Below are 18,537 nucleotides of genomic sequence, written 5' to 3'. Positions count from 1 at the left end.
AATGAATTTTCATTATCCGACAACCAAACCAAGACTAGAGTACCCTAGGCCACCCCAGGTATCCAACCAGACTACTTTCATGAAGTTCTAACGCTACATTTCAAAATAAAAGGCTTCAGAAATATGTCATTTTGACCTTTTCGCCTGACTTTAAAAAAAATCCTTAAACAATTAATTCTAGTCATTTCGTAACCAGACCAGCTCTAGGGCACATTAGGTCATCCGAGGTATCCAACCAGACAACCTGCATTAAGATCTGATGTTGCATTTCAAAATAATAGGCTTCTGAAACCTGACATTTCAACCTTTTCACCTGATTTCTAAAAAATCATTAATACATGAATTTTAGTTGTCACGCAACCAGACCAGATCTTGGGCACACTGGGCCACCCCAGGTATCCAACCACAGTACTGTCATTAAGATCTGATGTTGCATTTCAAAATAAAAGGCCTCTGAAATCAGCAATTTTGGCCTTTGCACCTGATTTAAAAAAACAAAAAACAAACAAGCATTTAAAAATGAATTTTAGTTATCTCAGAACCAGACGAGGTCAAGGGCACAGTAGGCCAGCCCAGGTATCCAACCAGACTACATTAAAATCTGATGTTGCATTTCATTATAAAAGTGATCATGATATGATGAATATTTTCTTACCTTTGAGTGTCATCTGTTCTTGTAGAGTGTCCCCTTGGTTCATATGGATATGGGTGCCGGCAGGTGTGTGACTGTCTCAATAACTCCACTTGTGATCACATCACTGGTACATGTTACTGTAACAATGGCTGGAAGGGGGCCCGCTGTGACCAAGGTGAAGATACACAAATATGCCTCTCTTGGACAACCTAATATTTCTACACACAATAAAGGCTTAACATTGATACTGCTTTCTCATCCTCCTGTCTGCAGCTGGTGTTGTTGTTGACAGCCTCAACACCTTCACGAGTGCTGCAGTGCAAGTGGACAACTACCAAATTGGAGCCATCGCAGGAATTATTGTGCTGGTGCTGCTTGTGCTCTTTCTCCTCCTCCTCTTCATCATCTACAGGAAAAAGCAGAAAGGAAAAGAACCTCCCATGCCGGCAGTGACGTACACTCCTGCCGTGAGGGGGACCACTGACTACACAGTCACAGGTACCATCACATGTGCTTTGCTTAGCTCCATGAAAAAATGAAGTGGATCTGTTCTTTCTTAGTTGTTTGTATTATTATATTGATGGGTAAGAACAATGTATATGTGGCTACCATGTCTAAATATATCTACAACGTAGATTTTTTGGGGTGCTTTAAATATTGTCAAGGACAAACTCTGAAACAATTACAAGATACACAAGTACAGTTTTTTCCATCATTGGTATTTATGCCACTGGATTATATTGAAAAGGAAGAACTGCTCAATTTGTATATCAATGACATTTTTCATTATAGTACTGGAAAGTTTGTTCATCCAACAGACTCCTGTACTGACTAATTTTAAGCAAAAGAGGGTGACGTATCTGCATATGAAGTATGGACATTACTTGATACTTGTTATGGACTTCTCTCTGCAGGAACCACCATTTTTTTTTACACTCTCACATGTACGGGTTTTGTCTTGGTGGTGCGCAAGTGTAAGGGGTTCCCAAGTGCACACAAATAGGCACAGAATGCATGACTTTAGGGGAATCTTAACAAGTGACTGAAAGAAAATAGGGCATTAAAGACAGACAGACTGGCAAGACAACAGGGCACACCTGGACAAGACACAGGTGGATGGAGAGAGCTAAATGGCTGTTACAAAAGGGTACAGTGAAACTCCTCTACAACGAAACCTACATGGGCGAAAATACCCCCTAATTTGAAAAAATCTTCATGCATGAACACCATTCCCACTTTCCTGCCCCCCATACAACGAAAAAAAAACCTGTTGCGTTATACAAAATATTTTTCTCTGCTCGGCAACAGCAACCACCACACTGGTTTACACAGCTCCGAGTTTCCTGAACGCAACATACTCCTAGCTGCTCTGCCATTGGCTTACCGAGCATCATCCTGGCCTCCGATTGGCCAAGAGGGACCTCACTGTCAATGTGTGTAGATACTGTAGCTAGACCGTGGAAGATAGAGTGGAATGCATCCGATTAGCTGCTCAGAGTAAATTGCTTGTGGCTCGACGGGCAGTCAAATAAACTAACGTTTCCTGGAATGCTTTACTTGTTATCATGCTAAAAACCTTACGCTAACTGGAGCGCTAATTAGAGAAAAGGCGAGTTCCATCGCGCTAACTATGGCCATCGAGGACTACGAAGCGTCCCGTGGCTGGCTTTAAAAGTTCATTGCATGACATCAGCTGAGCAATGCTGTCTTGGGCAGCGATCGAGGGGAGGTCGAGTTAGAGACAGTGAGATGGTGGAAAGAAAAGCCACCGGGTCCAGGAAGTATCTTTTATTGTTAGATTCAGATGCAGCATGAATGTTGCATTGCTAAAGTGGCTACAAAACGGACCTTTGGATGTCAAGCAGCTAAGACAAGAAGCGCTCTGACGCTGGAAGAGAGGGTAAAAGTGATCAAAATAAAAGACAGAGGAAGCAAAATAAAATACATTTTCCAAGAAATTGATGTAAGTGAAAGTAAATGCTGATTGTACATTTCGCATGCCCCTTTTTTTTCTTTCTACACTGACTATATGAAGTGTCAAATAAGTGTGTGCTCGTACTTATGCACAATTGAAATAAAAATAAAGAGTACACATATGTTTGTGTGTGTGTGTGTGTGTGTGTGTTTGTGTGTGTGTGTGTATTTACATCTGAGATCAAATTTGCTACAGTGAAAAACCCCCTGTTGTGAAAAATGTCTTGCTGCAAACATGATTTCGTTGTAGAGGAGTTTCACTGTAGCAGTAAAAATGAATGAAATTCTACATCACAACATAGGAGACAATATTATGTCTTCTACGTCAGATGACGCTGATGGGAAAAAAAGAAACAGGTAATTCGGGATGTCACAATATTCATGGAATTCATAGTGCCTTATTGCCATGGTCTTGTTTCAGTACAAGACAATTTTACTCAGCCTGTGGCTTGGAAGACTAACTCCACTTACACTGCAAACGTGTGACTTTATTCTGACAATAATAATCATAATATATTGATAATAGGCAAAGTAGGGTGATGAAAATGTCATTTTGAGCCGCACTGAGTTTGTCCCTGGGCCAAACTATGTTGCCGACGCTGCCCTATGGAGTTTCAGGGACCAAGCATGAGGTTTTAGCTGACCATCCGAGTAGAGTGATGGAAGCAGGGTCTGATGGCAGATGCGTGATTTGTGCCACTGGAGAAATGAGGGCCTCAAATGGCCACAGAGCACTAACACAGACCTTGAGCTGCTGCGGGGCCCTTACGAGGACTGCATCCACCTGATGCCATGAAGATTGAGGGGCACAAGAAACGAAGGGGAAAGAGGGTGCAGAAACTAGAGAAGGAGAGCTTTGAAATATGGGTGTGCAGACTTTCACCATCGAAGGTCATATTTGGAAATACCTGCAACCAACGGGGATTGGCCTGAACATTGTGACAACAAAACAGGCAAGGAATAAGGTGAGGGCAACACAGCCATGGAATATGGTGAGAAAATGGGTGCATAATGATACGACGGCAGAACGGAGTAAACAGCCAGACCTTAATGTGCCTTTGTAGACCACCACGCGGAGGACCCATACAAATGACCAAAGAAGTGCCCAGACAAAGGTCAGAGGGAAGACACATAGGTCAGGGAATACACGGACAGGGATTTGAAAAATTACAAGGAAAGAAACCGGAAATCTCAGGCTCAGGATTTTAAAATAAGAAGACAAAAAAAAAAAAAAGTGGAGTAGAAGGACTTTGGCCAAATAAAAAACTCATGACATACACCAGAAAGACTGGAGGTCAGTGGTGAGAGGGGCAGACAGTGAAGAAAAAGAGAGTTGACTTATTGAGGAGTGGCTTCGTCCAGCGGTCCCCCCCCCCCCCCCCCACAACACTTTTTGGTCGCTGTGGTAATGTTTAAACGTGCCTTCAAAATAAAATACAAGGCAAATACAAAGTGCATGAAAAATACGACTCACCATCGCCACATATTACGCAGAGTGGGCTTGGTGCGTGGGGATCTCACGTTGAGATACCTGTATATCCATATTTTAAGTAGGACTCCTGATTCTGTCTATTAACTATACCCTTCTTTTTCTTGAAATTCGTTGGCTCCTCTTCTGTCTCCTGGCTGGGCCTTTTCCGCTTCCCTAAAGAAACTTTCCAAAGTGCAAACTTTCCAAAGACGTTTATTTTTTACTCATTTTGCTAGCTCCTGGGTTTCATTTTAGCGGCAACCTATCACAAGACCCAGAAGCGGGCCTTGACCTGCGTCAAGCGTGACATACTGTAGACGGATGTAACAGAGAATCTGGTATTTTTTCAAAATAAAACACCATTCAGGTTCCGAAATGAATAGAACGCAAGTACCGTATTTTCACGACCATTTGACGCACCGTATGGTTGGGCGCAGTCTCATTAATGGGTGCTATTTCTGTATTTTACACATAGACAAAACGCACTGTATTATTGGGCGCAATTTTAAAGTGGTAAAACATACGCCAGCTTAAACATACGGCATGCATGCGCGCACGCTAAAAACACGTTAGCTTGTAGCATACGGTAGCATGCCAAGACATACAGATACAAGCTAAAAACACGTTTTTAAAAAGGCAACGAAGCAAAACGGAGTTCCGTTGTATTTTATTTAGCCATTGTACAATGTACTCACGTTTTTCGATCAATCATCACCCAGAAATCCATCAAAGTCCTCATCCTCTGCATCAGAATTGAACAATTGTGCAAGTACCGGTAATCCATCAAAAACGCCGTGTTCCCTCTCGTTGTCAGTCACTCTCATTGCCATGTGGCTCCACAGAAATGATGCCGGCTTTGCCAAAAACTCGAACAACAGTGCAAGCAGACATGTTCGTCCAAGCAGACACAATCCATTCGCAAATTGTGGCATAACTCGCCCGGCGCTGCCTCTCACTCTTTGTAAAGTTGTGTTTGCCATCGATCATTCATTGTTCCCATGCCGCTCGCAACTTTACTTTGAACGCCCGGTTGATGCCGATGTCCAGCGGTTGGAGTTCCTTAGTCAAGCCTCCGGGAATAACGGCAAGCTCAGAGTTCATTTGCTTGACTTGGTTTTTCACCGCTGCTGTGAGATGGGCACGCATGCCAAAAGCATAACCGATGGCTTGAAGTTTGAACTGAGCTTCGTTGGCGTGTCTCTTTGTAGAATTTATTTTCGGGGGTTCTTAGAAACCAAAACCGAAGTTGTTTTGCAACAATGCACATAGCCACACTCTATACAGGTGTTGGTACCTGCTTGTAGCGTCCCTTTAGCGTCCACTTACACGCCCACCCTTCACTGATTGGCGGACTGCTTCCCCGCATGCCTGTCACTCACGTCTGCCTTTTCTCTCTCTTTCTCTCCATATATGTATATATACACGCCCACCCTTCACTGATTGGCCGACTTCTTTGCCGCATGCCTGTCCACAGTCACTTCCGCCTTTTCTCTATATAAACAGCGTGTCGGCTGTCAGTCAGGTTTTGGAACTCAGCGCATAGACAAGACGCTCCGCATCATAAGGCGTCCTGTCCATTTTGGAGAAAATTTTAGACTTTTAATGGCGCCTTATAGTCGTGAAAATACGGTAATGTAAGTTTTTTTTTTTTTTTCTGTGCGGCCCTGTACCAAATGACCCATGGGCCGGTACCATTCCATGGCCCGGGGGTTGGGGACCACTGCCTTAGTCACCAGACTAAGGGCGATATTTGGTAGACTGACAACACGCAAGCCATAGTTTGGCCATGTCTGGTCTATTGAGACATAAAAGCACACCTTGATAAGACACAAGTGGATGGAGATTGCAGAATGGCTGATACGCACATTGAGCAGGGATGACAAGAACAGGTGGGGACAAAAAACATGAGCAGGCTGGGATGGCATGAATAAGATACCCTGGAACACATCCATTCATTTTCTAATCCACTTATCCTCACAAGGGTCGCGGGCATGCTGGAGGCTATCCCAGCTGTCTTTGGGCAGTCGATGGGGACACTGAGAACTCGTTCCCAGCCAATCGCAGCCCTCGAAAACATACCAAAATAAAATAACAACATTGTAATCATTTCTAGAAATCTGTAAAAATGTCATGTTAAAGCAAAAAATCAAAAATGAACAAATCTCAGATGGTGGAATATAGACCCGCTGGTTGTTTTTGTTGTTGTTTTTATGAATTCATGCTCAGGCAGCTCGGATTAATGTGGCTCATGTCGTGAATGATGAATTGATTATTTCAACATTGTTCACTTTTCAGATGCTCATCTACCACGTGACGTGCACCCCAGTAACTACTTCTCCAATCCCAGCTACCACACTTTGACCCAGTGCACGAGCCCACAACATAATAACTCTCCATATAGAAAAGTATTTTTGATTATTATTTATACATTAGTGATGCACGTTATGAGAAATTTCAACCGATATTACCTGCCTTGTTTTGGCCGATACCGATATATTGGCTGTCACAGTATAAAAGAATAAAACGTCTTAATCCCAGCTCTTCATGGAGTGGAGTCGAAGGATGATATGATAAAGTGGTCAGCAACAATGTACGATTGCATGTTTTGCTACTTTCTGAATCTTGTCATTTCAGATGGTGAGGCAATGAGCAATTTCAAAAGTTCTGAAGTGTATAGTACCAACTGATCAACTTGGTTACATTTTGTTCTCACCCCCACTCGTGTTTTTTATACCGGTATATCTAATATGTCAAAACAAAAGCAATGAACTAGAACAAAAAGAGCACTGCGGACTTGAGTGTGCGCATATGTGCTTGTGAGTGTCGACCGCCACAGAAGCGAACAAGTTCGTTGACAGACAGGAGTGGGAAGCAGCGCAAGTGAGTGTTGTTGTATGTAAACAAACACGCATGCAAATGACCATTTACACCAAAACTGCACTTCAAGTATAGTATGACGTAGTGTCATGTCATAGCATTTTCTTGCCATCCATCCATCCATTTTCGGAACCGGGTATCCTCACTATTAGCATTGATCCGAGGAGTGTCGCTTGACTTGACTGCCTCGCGTTTTTTAACGTTACCTCCGCTGCCTACCAGACCTGACAACAGAACACGGAGGTCTCGCTGGTTGGCTGTCTCATCCCGGATGTTGAAAAGTGCAGGGAAGCTTGGCTGGCCAGCTTTTGTTGATGTTGCCTTTGCTGACTACAGCGCCTGCCCGAGTAGACATCTGGTCCGTGATGTTGACGTGTGATGAATGGTTGCTGGAAGTTGGAACTTGTCACTTTGTACTGTAATCCAATGTCAATTACGTCTACATGATTATAGTATCCAGCAACCAAGGTAAAAGTACAATTAAAAAGAAAAGGCAATGGCTATGTCATCAGGACTCAGGTCGCCGCTTGAAGCTGGCCGCCCCCGAGATGCTACCAGGGCCATCAGGCCAAGTGACCACGGCTGGAATCCTCCGCTGTGGCTTTCATTCAAGTGAATGGGACCGTGCGTGAAAATATTTACCCCAAGCTTCAGTATTTATAACAAATATTGTTTTTAGAGTTGAGGAGATTTCGACTGGTTCTAAGTTAGTGTATTTTAATGCGGCTTTTTTTATCGGCCTAAATATTGGCGTAATTGTGTAGTATCGGACCGAAAAAAGTAACGTTATTTTCCAATTTCGGGCCAATAAATATCGTGCATCCCTAATATACATAATTATGTACTTTGATTAACTGTTACATGCAGGTCACTTTAATTGTAATATTTTTATTTTGAAGGGTAAAAGTAACACGTTTGTGAACTTGAAGAATGTGGAAGACAGAAAGAGATGTCCTCATGCTGATACCACTGGCACATTGCCGGCAGACTGGAAACATAGGGACTGCTTCAGTGAACTTGGTGAGCGATATATTACAAATTGTTTTCATGGAAGTGTTCACTCCAAGTGAAAGAAAAATGACTTCTGCTACACTACTTTGGGGTATTGAGTATTGTATGCCACTCCATAGGCCATAGACTGTATGGCCTATGGAGTGGCATATACAATAAAGTCTCTATGGCAGAGAGCAGGGGTGTCAAACTCATTTTTGTCGCAGGCCACGTTGTAGTTACGATTTCCCTTGGAGGGCCATTATGAATTTTGGGAAACCAAATAAATGTTTAATTCCCTTCACATATTACATACAGAGTGCACAACAAATTGATGAATAACTAGTTTTAAAATCCAAAGTCAAGAATAATGACTGTTATTGTGGATTACATATGACAATTTAAAATTTTGGTTCAGACTTTAGCAAGCGTCATGGAACTTGACATGCTTGATTTGCTTTTGCGGGCCAAATGAAAAGATGTGACGGGCCAGCTCCGGCCCCCGGGCCTTGACTTTGACACCTGTGGCATAGAGTTTATTGTGTGCATAGAACACAGGTCATAGTTTGGATAGCATAAATTAGTATGTTTCGAACATGACTTGAGAGGCCAAAAATGCCTGCACAAGTGTTTCCCATGAAGACGCAGGGCTCATTATTTTCAAATGATTATAATCATTTGCTCCAAATAACATACTTATGTCCATCTATTGAAGCCTGCGACATTCAGTGACAGACACAACAATTAGATGCCCTTACACTATATGGTGGACTATACAAAATTAACCTGTTGCAAAAGTTGTGTCATTTGAGGCCATTAGTCGTCACTGGGGGACACCTGTTTTGCTGAAGACGGACGGAAACACCTATACCATGTGTCCTGCTTGTTTGTTGGCGGGGGTGAATAAACAGGCCCCAAAATACATCCTCAGGTTGCCATGTAGAGTGGAAACCTATAGGAGCAAAATGTGACCGATTCTCACGAAAATGTATATATGGAGTAGGATAAAAATCTAACTATCATCGTCTGAAATTATTAGAATGAAATTCTATATTTTGGATGATTTTAACAGATTTACTCATGTATTTCACAGTCTCACAGTCCTTGTCATAATTCTGATGTTAATATCATCCAAAATGTGAGTTTTGTTTGAATATTTTCAGACTATGATTATTAGATTTTTATCCTAGTCCATATACATTTGTGTTAGAATCGGTCATGGTTTGGAGACTTAAAGGCTTCTATGAAAACTATTGTGGAGACTCCCGTCTGCTGCCTCAACAGCCTGAGCCCCAGCGTGTGTGAGTTTACAGGTTTGGCTGTTGGAGCTGCACCTGATCAACCTGGGCCCGCCAATTGGGGGCCAGGTTGGTGGTCGCCCCAGACGTCAGATGAGAGACGACCGTATCCCAACCCGATCGCGGCCTCGGGGATGGCAGCTTTGGGTGGCTCCGAGAGGGCTTCAGTTATCGCAGAGTGAGGAAACTGAGCCATTGACACGAAGAGTCAGCCAAATGAATGAGCAACCTCCTCATTCAGAATGAATGGGTGCTGGTGGCGAGGTTTGCGTGCCACTTTCGAAAATCACTATCACACTATTTTATCCAACTTTTTGCAACCTTTAACAAACTCTGATTTTAAAAAAATCAAAAAACATTTTTGCTTCATGTGCAAACAATCGCTAACCTGCACCGCTCGGTAAGATTAGGCTTAAAGGCTGTAGATGTTGTGAGAGTGTCTGTTGACACACCTCTGCGACATTGTGTGGGTATTGGAGACAGTTCTTCTGGATTGGCTCCTTTTTGAGACCTATAACGGGATGACACTGCCCACTCTTCTTGGTAAGGTCTATGGGTTATGTACAGGACTGTCCATCAGGAATTTGAATATCAGATTCAAGAAGAGCAGTGCAATTTTTGTCCCGGGCGTGGAACAGTGAACCAGCTCCACACCCTCAGCAGGGTCCTTGAAGGTGCACTGGAATTAGCCCAACCATTTGTCAACCATTGTGGACTTTGAGAAGCCCTTCAACCATGTTCCCCTGGGAGTTGCAGGCACCCTGTCCCACCGGTGTCAGAGTTTGATCTACATTGCGAGTAGGAAATCATATATGTTTCCGGAAAGGGTTTGGACTCCACGCAGAATGATTCTGAGGGAAGAATTGATTGAGAGGGAAGAAATGTCATCTGTGCTGTATATACAGCACATTTGACAATAAAGTTGTATCCAATCCAATCCAATTCTGTTAATAACTCAAAGAACAACATTTCTTGGGACAGTTGATGCATTGAGGGTGTTCGATTCATGGCATCAGTACAGTATGACGTCTCTGCTTTTGCAGATTATGTGGTCCTGTTGGCCGCGATCTTCACCTCGTTAGTATGAGGTGTTTGGAATGACAATGAGCACATCCAAATCTAAGGCCATAGTCGTAAATTGGATAATGGTAGAGTGTCCTCTCCAGTTTGAGGATGAGATTCTGCCCCATGTGGAAGCGTTCAAGTGTCAAGTTACAAGTCAGGGAAGAATGGAGCGATTTGGTGCAGTGTGGAGTCTGCATCTGTCTGTTGTGGTGAAGAAGCTCTCCATTTACAGGAAGATCTTCATCGTACCCATGCATATGATTATCACCGATTGGTAGTCACCCAATGAAGAAGACCATGGATGCAAGTGGCCAAAAATGAGTGTCCTCCGTATTCCCCTTTTGAGATAGGGTGAGAAGCTCAGTCATTCGGGGGGAGTTTCAGAGGAGATGGATAAGGGCTTGGGCATGTCGATATGGTGCCTTCTGGGGACTTCTCTGGTGAACCACTATGGGCTTGTCCCATTTGGAGGAGGGCCTCCGGGGATGGGCATTGTCTGGGATTCCTTTCTTAAAATGCTGCTTCTATAATCTGACCCTGAATACTTGGAAGATGGATGAATGGATGAGAAACACTTGCGGCTTTGTCGTCTGGGGGAAAAAAATAATGAATGATGAGACACAGTGATCATAAAGCAGTCCTTTGCATTCATTCTCATAAACTCCAAACCTCTTAGAACAAGGGTGTACAACATCAGTCCGATCCAGTAATTTTTAGATGTCTCCCTCCTCCGACAAACATGTTGGGTTTGGAAGGGACTGTCCTCTAACACGTGTCGAAAAGTAAAACATGCTGGGCCGGGGTTTGACACCCATGTTGTAGTAGTCTTCTAGAAATCAAAGTATTCATTACAGGACATAAAGCATAAAAAGATTTTATTAGTCTTAGCTCTAATTATTTGGGAGGAGTCTATTGTATACTATTGCCTCATATTCAAAGCAACACTTTCATCATGTTGCTCATTTTATGTATAACTGCGATTTTCATGCTAAAATGGTCTGATAACGTTTCTGAATGTGATACTGGGTCCATATGTCCCCATCTTTCAAGGACATGCAGCACAAACTGTTAAGATTGCAAAAGCTTCATCACACATACCAGTACGTTTACTTCCTCAAATTCACTGACTGCTTTCAATTTCTTTTCTTCTTGCAAACCATGTGCTTAAGGAGTAGACAGAAGACGCATGGGCAAGTCTTTGCGAGGTAAATTCTGATCATACACAGGCTGGAATTGACCAGTTTTGCCAGTTTAATGCTAATTGTTTTTCACACTGGTGACTCTGTTTTATTGTACAGACCTGGTGAAAGGCATACCATATCATGGAAGCTCCAGCTCCTTGAACAGCTCTGAAAACCCCTACGCCACTATCAAGGACCCTCCCATGCTGACAACGAAAAACACTGAATGTGGCTATGTGGAAATGAAGTCACCGGCCAGACGGGATTCACCCTATGCTGAAATCACTCCAAGCAGCCATCTGACGAATAACAAGAATGTCTATGAAATTGGTGAGGAGCAAGTGGTGAAAATAAATTTTGTTTGGCCACTATAAAAATATCATCCTGGAACTACAATCTGATACCAAACCATATCAATAATATTGACCCAATGAATAATGAATGGAATAATCATCAATCTTTCGAGTAAGTTTTACATAAAATTTTACTGCTTTACTTGATTACAATCTTTAATTGGTGTTGTTGCTCTGGGTACTGCAGTTAATTATTTTCTCCAGGTGAAATTATTTGTGCTGTTTTGAATTCAACTAATTCATGGAATTTGAGAGTATTTGATTTGATAAATAATGAATTAGTTGCTTTTACTGTATATAATTTGAGCGGTGAATAATTCGTGTAGCTCTTTTTTGTAGCTTAAAATAGACTACCAGTATTTGTTTTTACCTCATAGCTCCACACAGTATGACAGATATGGCAGTAATAATAATTAATATATGGATGCCTTATTTAGGAGATTCTTGGTTTTATTCAGGACACCTATAAATTTAGAGCTTTTTATTTTAACATTGTGTGATTTCCAACATAATTTTTTCATCCATAATAACTCCAAGAAATTTAGTTTCATTTACTCTTGCTATTTCAATTAAAATGACAATAATTTTCACTTGATGTTTCATTTGTCTGGTACCAAAGATTATATACTTTGCTTGGTTTAAATTCGAAGTTAATTTATTCGGGTTAAGCCATTTTTGTAATAAACAGTATTTAATTTTTTTTTCCCACTGTATTCACAAGCCGCTCTAGGTTTTCTCCAAAGCAATATAAAGTTGTGCCATCAGCAAATAGAACTTTTTTTTAAACTTTTGAGACAGAACAAATGTGGTCCCCAACCAGTGGTCCGCGGACCGATACATGGCTACGGCATAATTTGGTCGCGGGCCACAGAGTGACAGACCTGTGAGCATATACAGTATACTCACTCAGACTTGGCGGAAATGTGCGTGACTCTAGCCAATCACAGTCCTCCTTCGAACATTGATTTGCAAGTTAAATAAACAGAATCCGCCAATAAATGAAAGAAGAAGCAGGAAACAGAACGTAATAGTAACAAATTGACCAAACGTAAATCTGATGGGCAGCCATGACTTACGAAGATGAAGCTATTTTGACAAGAGAAGTTCCTCCCCTCGCAGTGTGGCTTGTGCATGGCATGTTGTCAAAGATTGGAGCAAATTCCTTGGCTCCACAAGCCTGAGTGCCGCCCCGTTCCTTAGTCAGCCACGTCCACAGAGGAGCTGATGCTGCTGGGAGGAGGTACGCAGAGGAGAAACAGAGACCGTTTCGAATGAGGGCTTGCTTCTACTGTGGCCTGTGGGGTCACCGCATCTCCCCCTGCCTGACGAGACCCTCACGCTCGTCACTCCCATCCACCCAAATCGGCAACTGTAAGTCGGACACCTCTATCTACGCTGACACCCAGGAGCATGTGGAGACCGACCCGTTTTCGGTGGGTCACGACCAAACCAACGATGAGACTGGGAGAATGAGAAACACCAGACACTCAAGAATGTAGGAGGGTAAAGGTGGGAGGTCAAGTGGTAGATCCTGGAGATGCAGGAAGGAACCAAATTCCCGGATGGATGTCCCAGAGAAAAGCTCAGTGCCCCCATATCTGCGCTATGAAGTACTACAGTGGGGGCACACGTCCAAGGTGGCTTGCCATCTAAGGATAAACTGAACCTTTTAACTAGTCGCACAAAGATTTTGGTGGCCGGAGCTTCGGCAGAATATCGTGGATTTTGTCAAGGCATGCTCTGCCTGTGTGTGGCAAGCCATCCCACCAACTCTCTGGCTGGATTACTGCAACAACTTCCGGCTCCACCTCGACCGTGGTCTCACATCACGATGAACTTCATCACCAGTCTTCCTTCATCACAAGGCAAGTCAGTCATACTTACCATAGCCGATAATCAGCTCACTTTGTCGCACTACCAAAGCTTTCAACCGCATTAGTGACTGCCAACCTACTAATTCACCGCATTTTCCGCATCCATGGGATCCGGGTGGACATTGTTTCTGACCGGGGCCCGAAATTTGCGTCCCAGGTTTCGAAGGAGTTCTGTCAAGTTCTGGGAACCATGGTGAGCCTTTCTTCTGGGTATCTACGCACTTGAATGGACAAACTGAAAGTAAAAACCAAGACCTCAAATCCGTGCTCAGCATTGTATGTCTCCACCATCCTACATCATGGGCCACCCATTTCCCATGGGTGGAGTACAATACTGTCATCTCATCGGCCACAGGGCGGTCTCCCTTCATATGGATACCAGCCACCACTGCTCGCAGGAGGGGCAAGTCAAGGTCTCAGTGCAGCTCCACTTGTGGCAGTCCCATAAGATTTGGTGAGAGACCAGGGCTGCCCTGTCACATACTGCCTTATGCAATCAAAGGATTTCTGACCATCGATGACGACCGGCACCGGACGATCACGTTGGGCAGAAGGTGGGGCTCTCAACTCTGGATCTGCATCTGGCTGGCACCTCAAGAAAGTTGGGACCACAGTTAACGGGACCATTCGAGGTGGAAGCCATCATCAATCTTGTCTCCATCAAGCTCCGGCTGCCTCCATCATGAAGGTTCACCCAGTATTCCATGTATCCTTGCTCAAGCCCGTGGCATCCATTCCTCTGGCTTCTCCTCCCACCTCCACCTCCGCAAGTGACTGACGGTGATCATGTGTACACGATGAGAGAAATGTTGGAGTCAAGGGGCAGGGGCATCCATTATCTGGTCAACTGGGTGGGTTATGGACTTGAGGCATGGCAGTGGATGCCTCGCTCCTGAATCTTGGACCAGTCCCTTCTCCGCACCTTCTACTCATCCCATCCGTCAAAATAAGGCGTAACTGTCAAGATTCTGGTCTTGTGTGTCTCCAACAGGTGGCAGAGGAGGGCCTTCCCTCCAGCATGCACACACGCTGTGAATGTTAATCAGCCGACTATTTAAGGGCCTCTAAGTTGTATAATTAATCTTGCTCACAGCTCTCTTACAAAGTATTGAATCCTTCTAGGCATTCCATCTTTCATGCTCGTTTTTTGACCCATGTTTTTTGTACTTACCTTCAAGTAGTCTTTTGTAATTATTTTGTTGTGTTTTGGGTTTTTTTTCAATTGTATGCATTTTGGGTTTTCTTGTCTATTTATTTACAAACTATTTATTTCCATTTTCCAAGTTCGTTTTCTTCTCCAGCAAGCAAATCGATATCGTCAGCAAAACGAAGGTTTGTAATTGGTCTACCTCCTATGCTGACACTTCCGTCATGGTCCGCCAAGCCATCCACCATAACACGCTCAAGAAAGATGTTAAAGAGTATGGGAGAGAGAAGACATCCTTGGCGCACTCCAATTGTTGTCTTGAACCAGTGGCTCCATTGTAGAGAACTGCACTGGTAGCTTTGCTGTACAGATGTTGCATGACTCCGACAAGGTTAGGGCTGATGTTGTATTTTCTCATGGTTGTCCACAGTGCAGCATGTCATACCCGGTCAAAGGCTTTCTTGAAGTCTACAAACACGTGATAGAGATGTTTTTGATGCTGCAGATATCTCTCGCTGATAATCCTTAGGTTGAAAATTTGTTCTGTGATGCTCTGTCCTGCCCTGAATCCAGCCTGTTTTTCAGCTATAATCAGTTCAGCTCGAGGTTTTAACCTATTCAGTAAGATCTTCAGAAGGACTTTGCTGGGATGGCTAATGAGACTGATGGTGCAGTGGTTTTGGCACAGTTGTAGATTGCCTTTTTTCGGAATTGTGATGATGAGTGACTGGGTCCATGATGTAGGCCACTCCCCACTGTGCCAGATTTTATTACAAAGGATGGTGAGAGTGTCAATCATGGCTTGTCCCCCTGCTTGCACAAGCTCTCCTGGGATGTTGTCCACTACAGCTGCTTTTCCCTTTTTCAGTGCTCGCACTGCTGCCTCAACTTCTTCACGAAGGATAGGGAGTGTGTCTTCTTCCTATGTCGATTGAGGACATGTCAAGACTGTTGGATCGCCGCTTAGAGTGTGGTTGTAGAGCTCAGAGCAGTATTCAGTCCATCTGTCCAAGATCTTTTGTTCTTCCGATAGGCATACACCGACCGGTCTTGCTTTGGATTGCGGTATTGAATAGGAATTGAAAAATAAAGCTGACTTCACAGATTTCACCTATGCCTTTACAGCAGCTCCTATACTTTTTGTTCTTCTACTTTCTTCCTTTCATAACTTTGCTGCTTTAAATTGGTAATTTCTCCATTGTGAGACAAGTAAAGGTTTTCTTATTCTTATTCTTATTATCACGGGTTCTTTTTGGAACGGAGCCCCCACGATAAACAAGGTTTCACTGTTTTGGTATGTGACAGTGAATGTTCTGTCCACATTGTTTGAAATGTGACATGGGAGAAAAGAGTAATAGCAGATGACATGAACTGCAATTTTCTATGCTGCATACCTTAAGAAGTGACACACCTTTGATTTGAAAAAAGAAAAAAAAACACCACGAAAAAGTATCACTTTGGGCGCAGCCACTTCAGGGCCACAAATTCAGTGGTATCTGGTGATACGAATTAATCGACTTTAATCAGAATCAGAATCATCTTTATTGGCCAAGTATGTACAACACACAAGGAATTTGTCTCCGGTATAACACGCTGCATTAGTATCATCATAAACAAGGACATGACAAATAAGTATGGAAAAATAAGTATGGAAGGACATTTCGTAATGTAAGTGAACCGTAGTGCAGTGGTACCACCCAGTGACAACTGTGAGACAATGTGCAAAGTATCAAGCAAAATCATTGAACCATTATAAAGTGACCAGTAGCAGTATTTGTTGTACAATTGTGCAGATGTCCTTGAGCGCTTTGAAGTGTCTGGTGCGGTGGAGTATACATCAGTGACTGTTTAGGGAGTTAATGGCTAGAGGGAAGAAGCTGTTTAAGTGTCTGCTGGATTTGGTGTGCATGGATCGGTAGCGCCTGCCTGAGGGGAGTAGCTGGAAAAGGTGGTGGGCAGGGTGTGGGGGATCCAGTAGGATTATCAGTGCCCTTGTCTTGATTCTTGCAGTGTGCAAGTCCTCAAGAGTGGGTAGGGCGGTGCCAATGATTTTTTCCGCCGTCCTAACTGTCCGTTGAAGTCAGATTTTGTCCTATTTTGTGGCGGCCCCAAACCAAACCGTACTGGAAGAACACAGGATTGATTCGATGACTGCCGTGTAGAATTGTCAAAGCACCTCCTGTGGCAGACCGTGCTTCCTCAGCAGCCTCAGGAAGTACATCCTCTGATGGGCCCTTTTCAGGATGGAGTTGGTGTTGACCTCCCACTTCATGTCCTGGGAGACTGTGATTCCCAGGAATTTGACGGTCTCGACGGTTGACACAGGGCAGTTGGATAGTATGAGGGGCAGCTGTGGTGAGGGTTGTTTCCTGAAGTCCACGATCATCTCTACAGTCTTGAGGTGTTCAGCCCTAGGTTGTCGGCTGCACCAGAGCTCCAGCTGCTCCACTTGTTGTCGGTACGCAGACTCGTCGCCGTCTTTGACGAGACCAATGACCGTGGTGTCGTCTGCGAACTTTATGAGTTTGACAGCTGGGTTTGCTGAGGTGCAATCGTTCGTGTAGAGGGAGAAGAGCAGTGGAGAGAGGATGCATCCCTGTGGGGCTCCAGTGCTAGTGGTGCGTGTTGATGATGTTGTTGCTCCCAGTCTCACCTGTTGTGTCCGTCCCGTCAGGAAGCTGAGGATCCACTGGCAGATCGTAGGGGACACACCGAGCTGGAGAGGTTTGGGGGTGTTGAACGCAGAGCTGAAATCCACAAACAGGATCCTTGCATAGGTCCCTGTGCTGTTGATGTGCTCGAGGATATAGTGCAGGCCAATGTTGACTGCGTCCTCCTCCACAGACCTGTTTGCCCGGTCGGCAAACTGAAGAGGGTCCAGCAGGGGTCCGGTGACGTTCTTTAGGTGGTTCAGCACAAGGCGTTCAAAGGACTTCATGACCACAGACGTCAGAGCGACAGGCCTATAGTCATTCAGTTCCGATGTTACCGGTTTCTTGGGAACTGGGATGATGGTAGACTGTTTGAAGCAGGATGGGACCTCACACAGCTCCAGGGATCTGTTGAAGATTTGTGTGAAGACCGGAGCCAGCTGGTCAGCGCAGACTTTCAGGCAAGAGGGGGACACTTTGTCTGGCCCCGCAGCTTTCTTGATCTTCTGCTGCTTGAAGAGCCGTCTCACGTCCTGTTCGTGGATCTGTAGGGGAGAGAATGAGGGTGGGGGCGTGGATAGAGTAGTTTCTGGTAGAGGTGGGTGTATGTGGGAAATGGGGGTGTCCTTTTCAAATCGGCAGAAAAACACGTTTAGTTCATCAGCTAGACCCTTATTGTTCACTGTTTGGGGGGGATGACATTCTATAGTTTGTGATTGCTTTCAGGCCATTCCACACAGATGCAGAGTCGTTAGCAGAGAACTGTTTTTTCAGCCTCTCTGCATAGCTTCTCTTTGCGATGTTAATTTCCGTTGTCAATTGGTTTCGGGCGTGTTTGTACAGTGCCCAATCTCCACTTCTAAATGCGGCCTCTTTCTCTTTTCTAAGTTGCCTGAGTTTGGGAGTGAACCATGGCTTGTTATTGTTGAAGGAGTAGAACGACTTCGTTGGTACGCACATGTCCTCACAGAAACTGATGTATGATGTTACAGTGTGTGTGTATTCATCCAGTGTGCCCGTTG

At 44.0% G+C, this 18,537-nt stretch overlaps 1 protein-coding gene across 1 annotated transcript in view; it reads left to right on the top strand.

The window, feature by feature from the left end:
• Positions 1 to 18,537, top strand: part of megf10 (multiple EGF-like-domains 10) — a 109,713-nt gene that overhangs the window by 83,622 nt on the left and 7,554 nt on the right. The window contains exons 19-24 of the mRNA XM_086135202.1: positions 681 to 809; positions 908 to 1,132; positions 6,375 to 6,484; positions 7,856 to 7,976; positions 11,479 to 11,514; positions 11,608 to 11,820. Of these exons, the coding sequence (XP_085991328.1) occupies positions 681 to 809; positions 908 to 1,132; positions 6,375 to 6,484; positions 7,856 to 7,976; positions 11,479 to 11,514; positions 11,608 to 11,820 (834 nt within the window). The remainder of the gene's footprint in view (positions 1 to 680; positions 810 to 907; positions 1,133 to 6,374; positions 6,485 to 7,855; positions 7,977 to 11,478; positions 11,515 to 11,607; positions 11,821 to 18,537) is intronic.

This window comes from Hippocampus guttulatus, chromosome 17 (assembly GCF_054856545.1).
Source record: "Hippocampus guttulatus isolate MCC_2025c chromosome 17, RoL_Hgut_1.0, whole genome shotgun sequence".
NCBI classification, from domain to species: Eukaryota; Metazoa; Chordata; class Actinopteri; order Syngnathiformes; family Syngnathidae; genus Hippocampus; species Hippocampus guttulatus.
The sequence above is the reverse complement of the archived record's forward strand: the minus strand, read 5'-3'. Positions and strand labels throughout refer to the sequence as shown.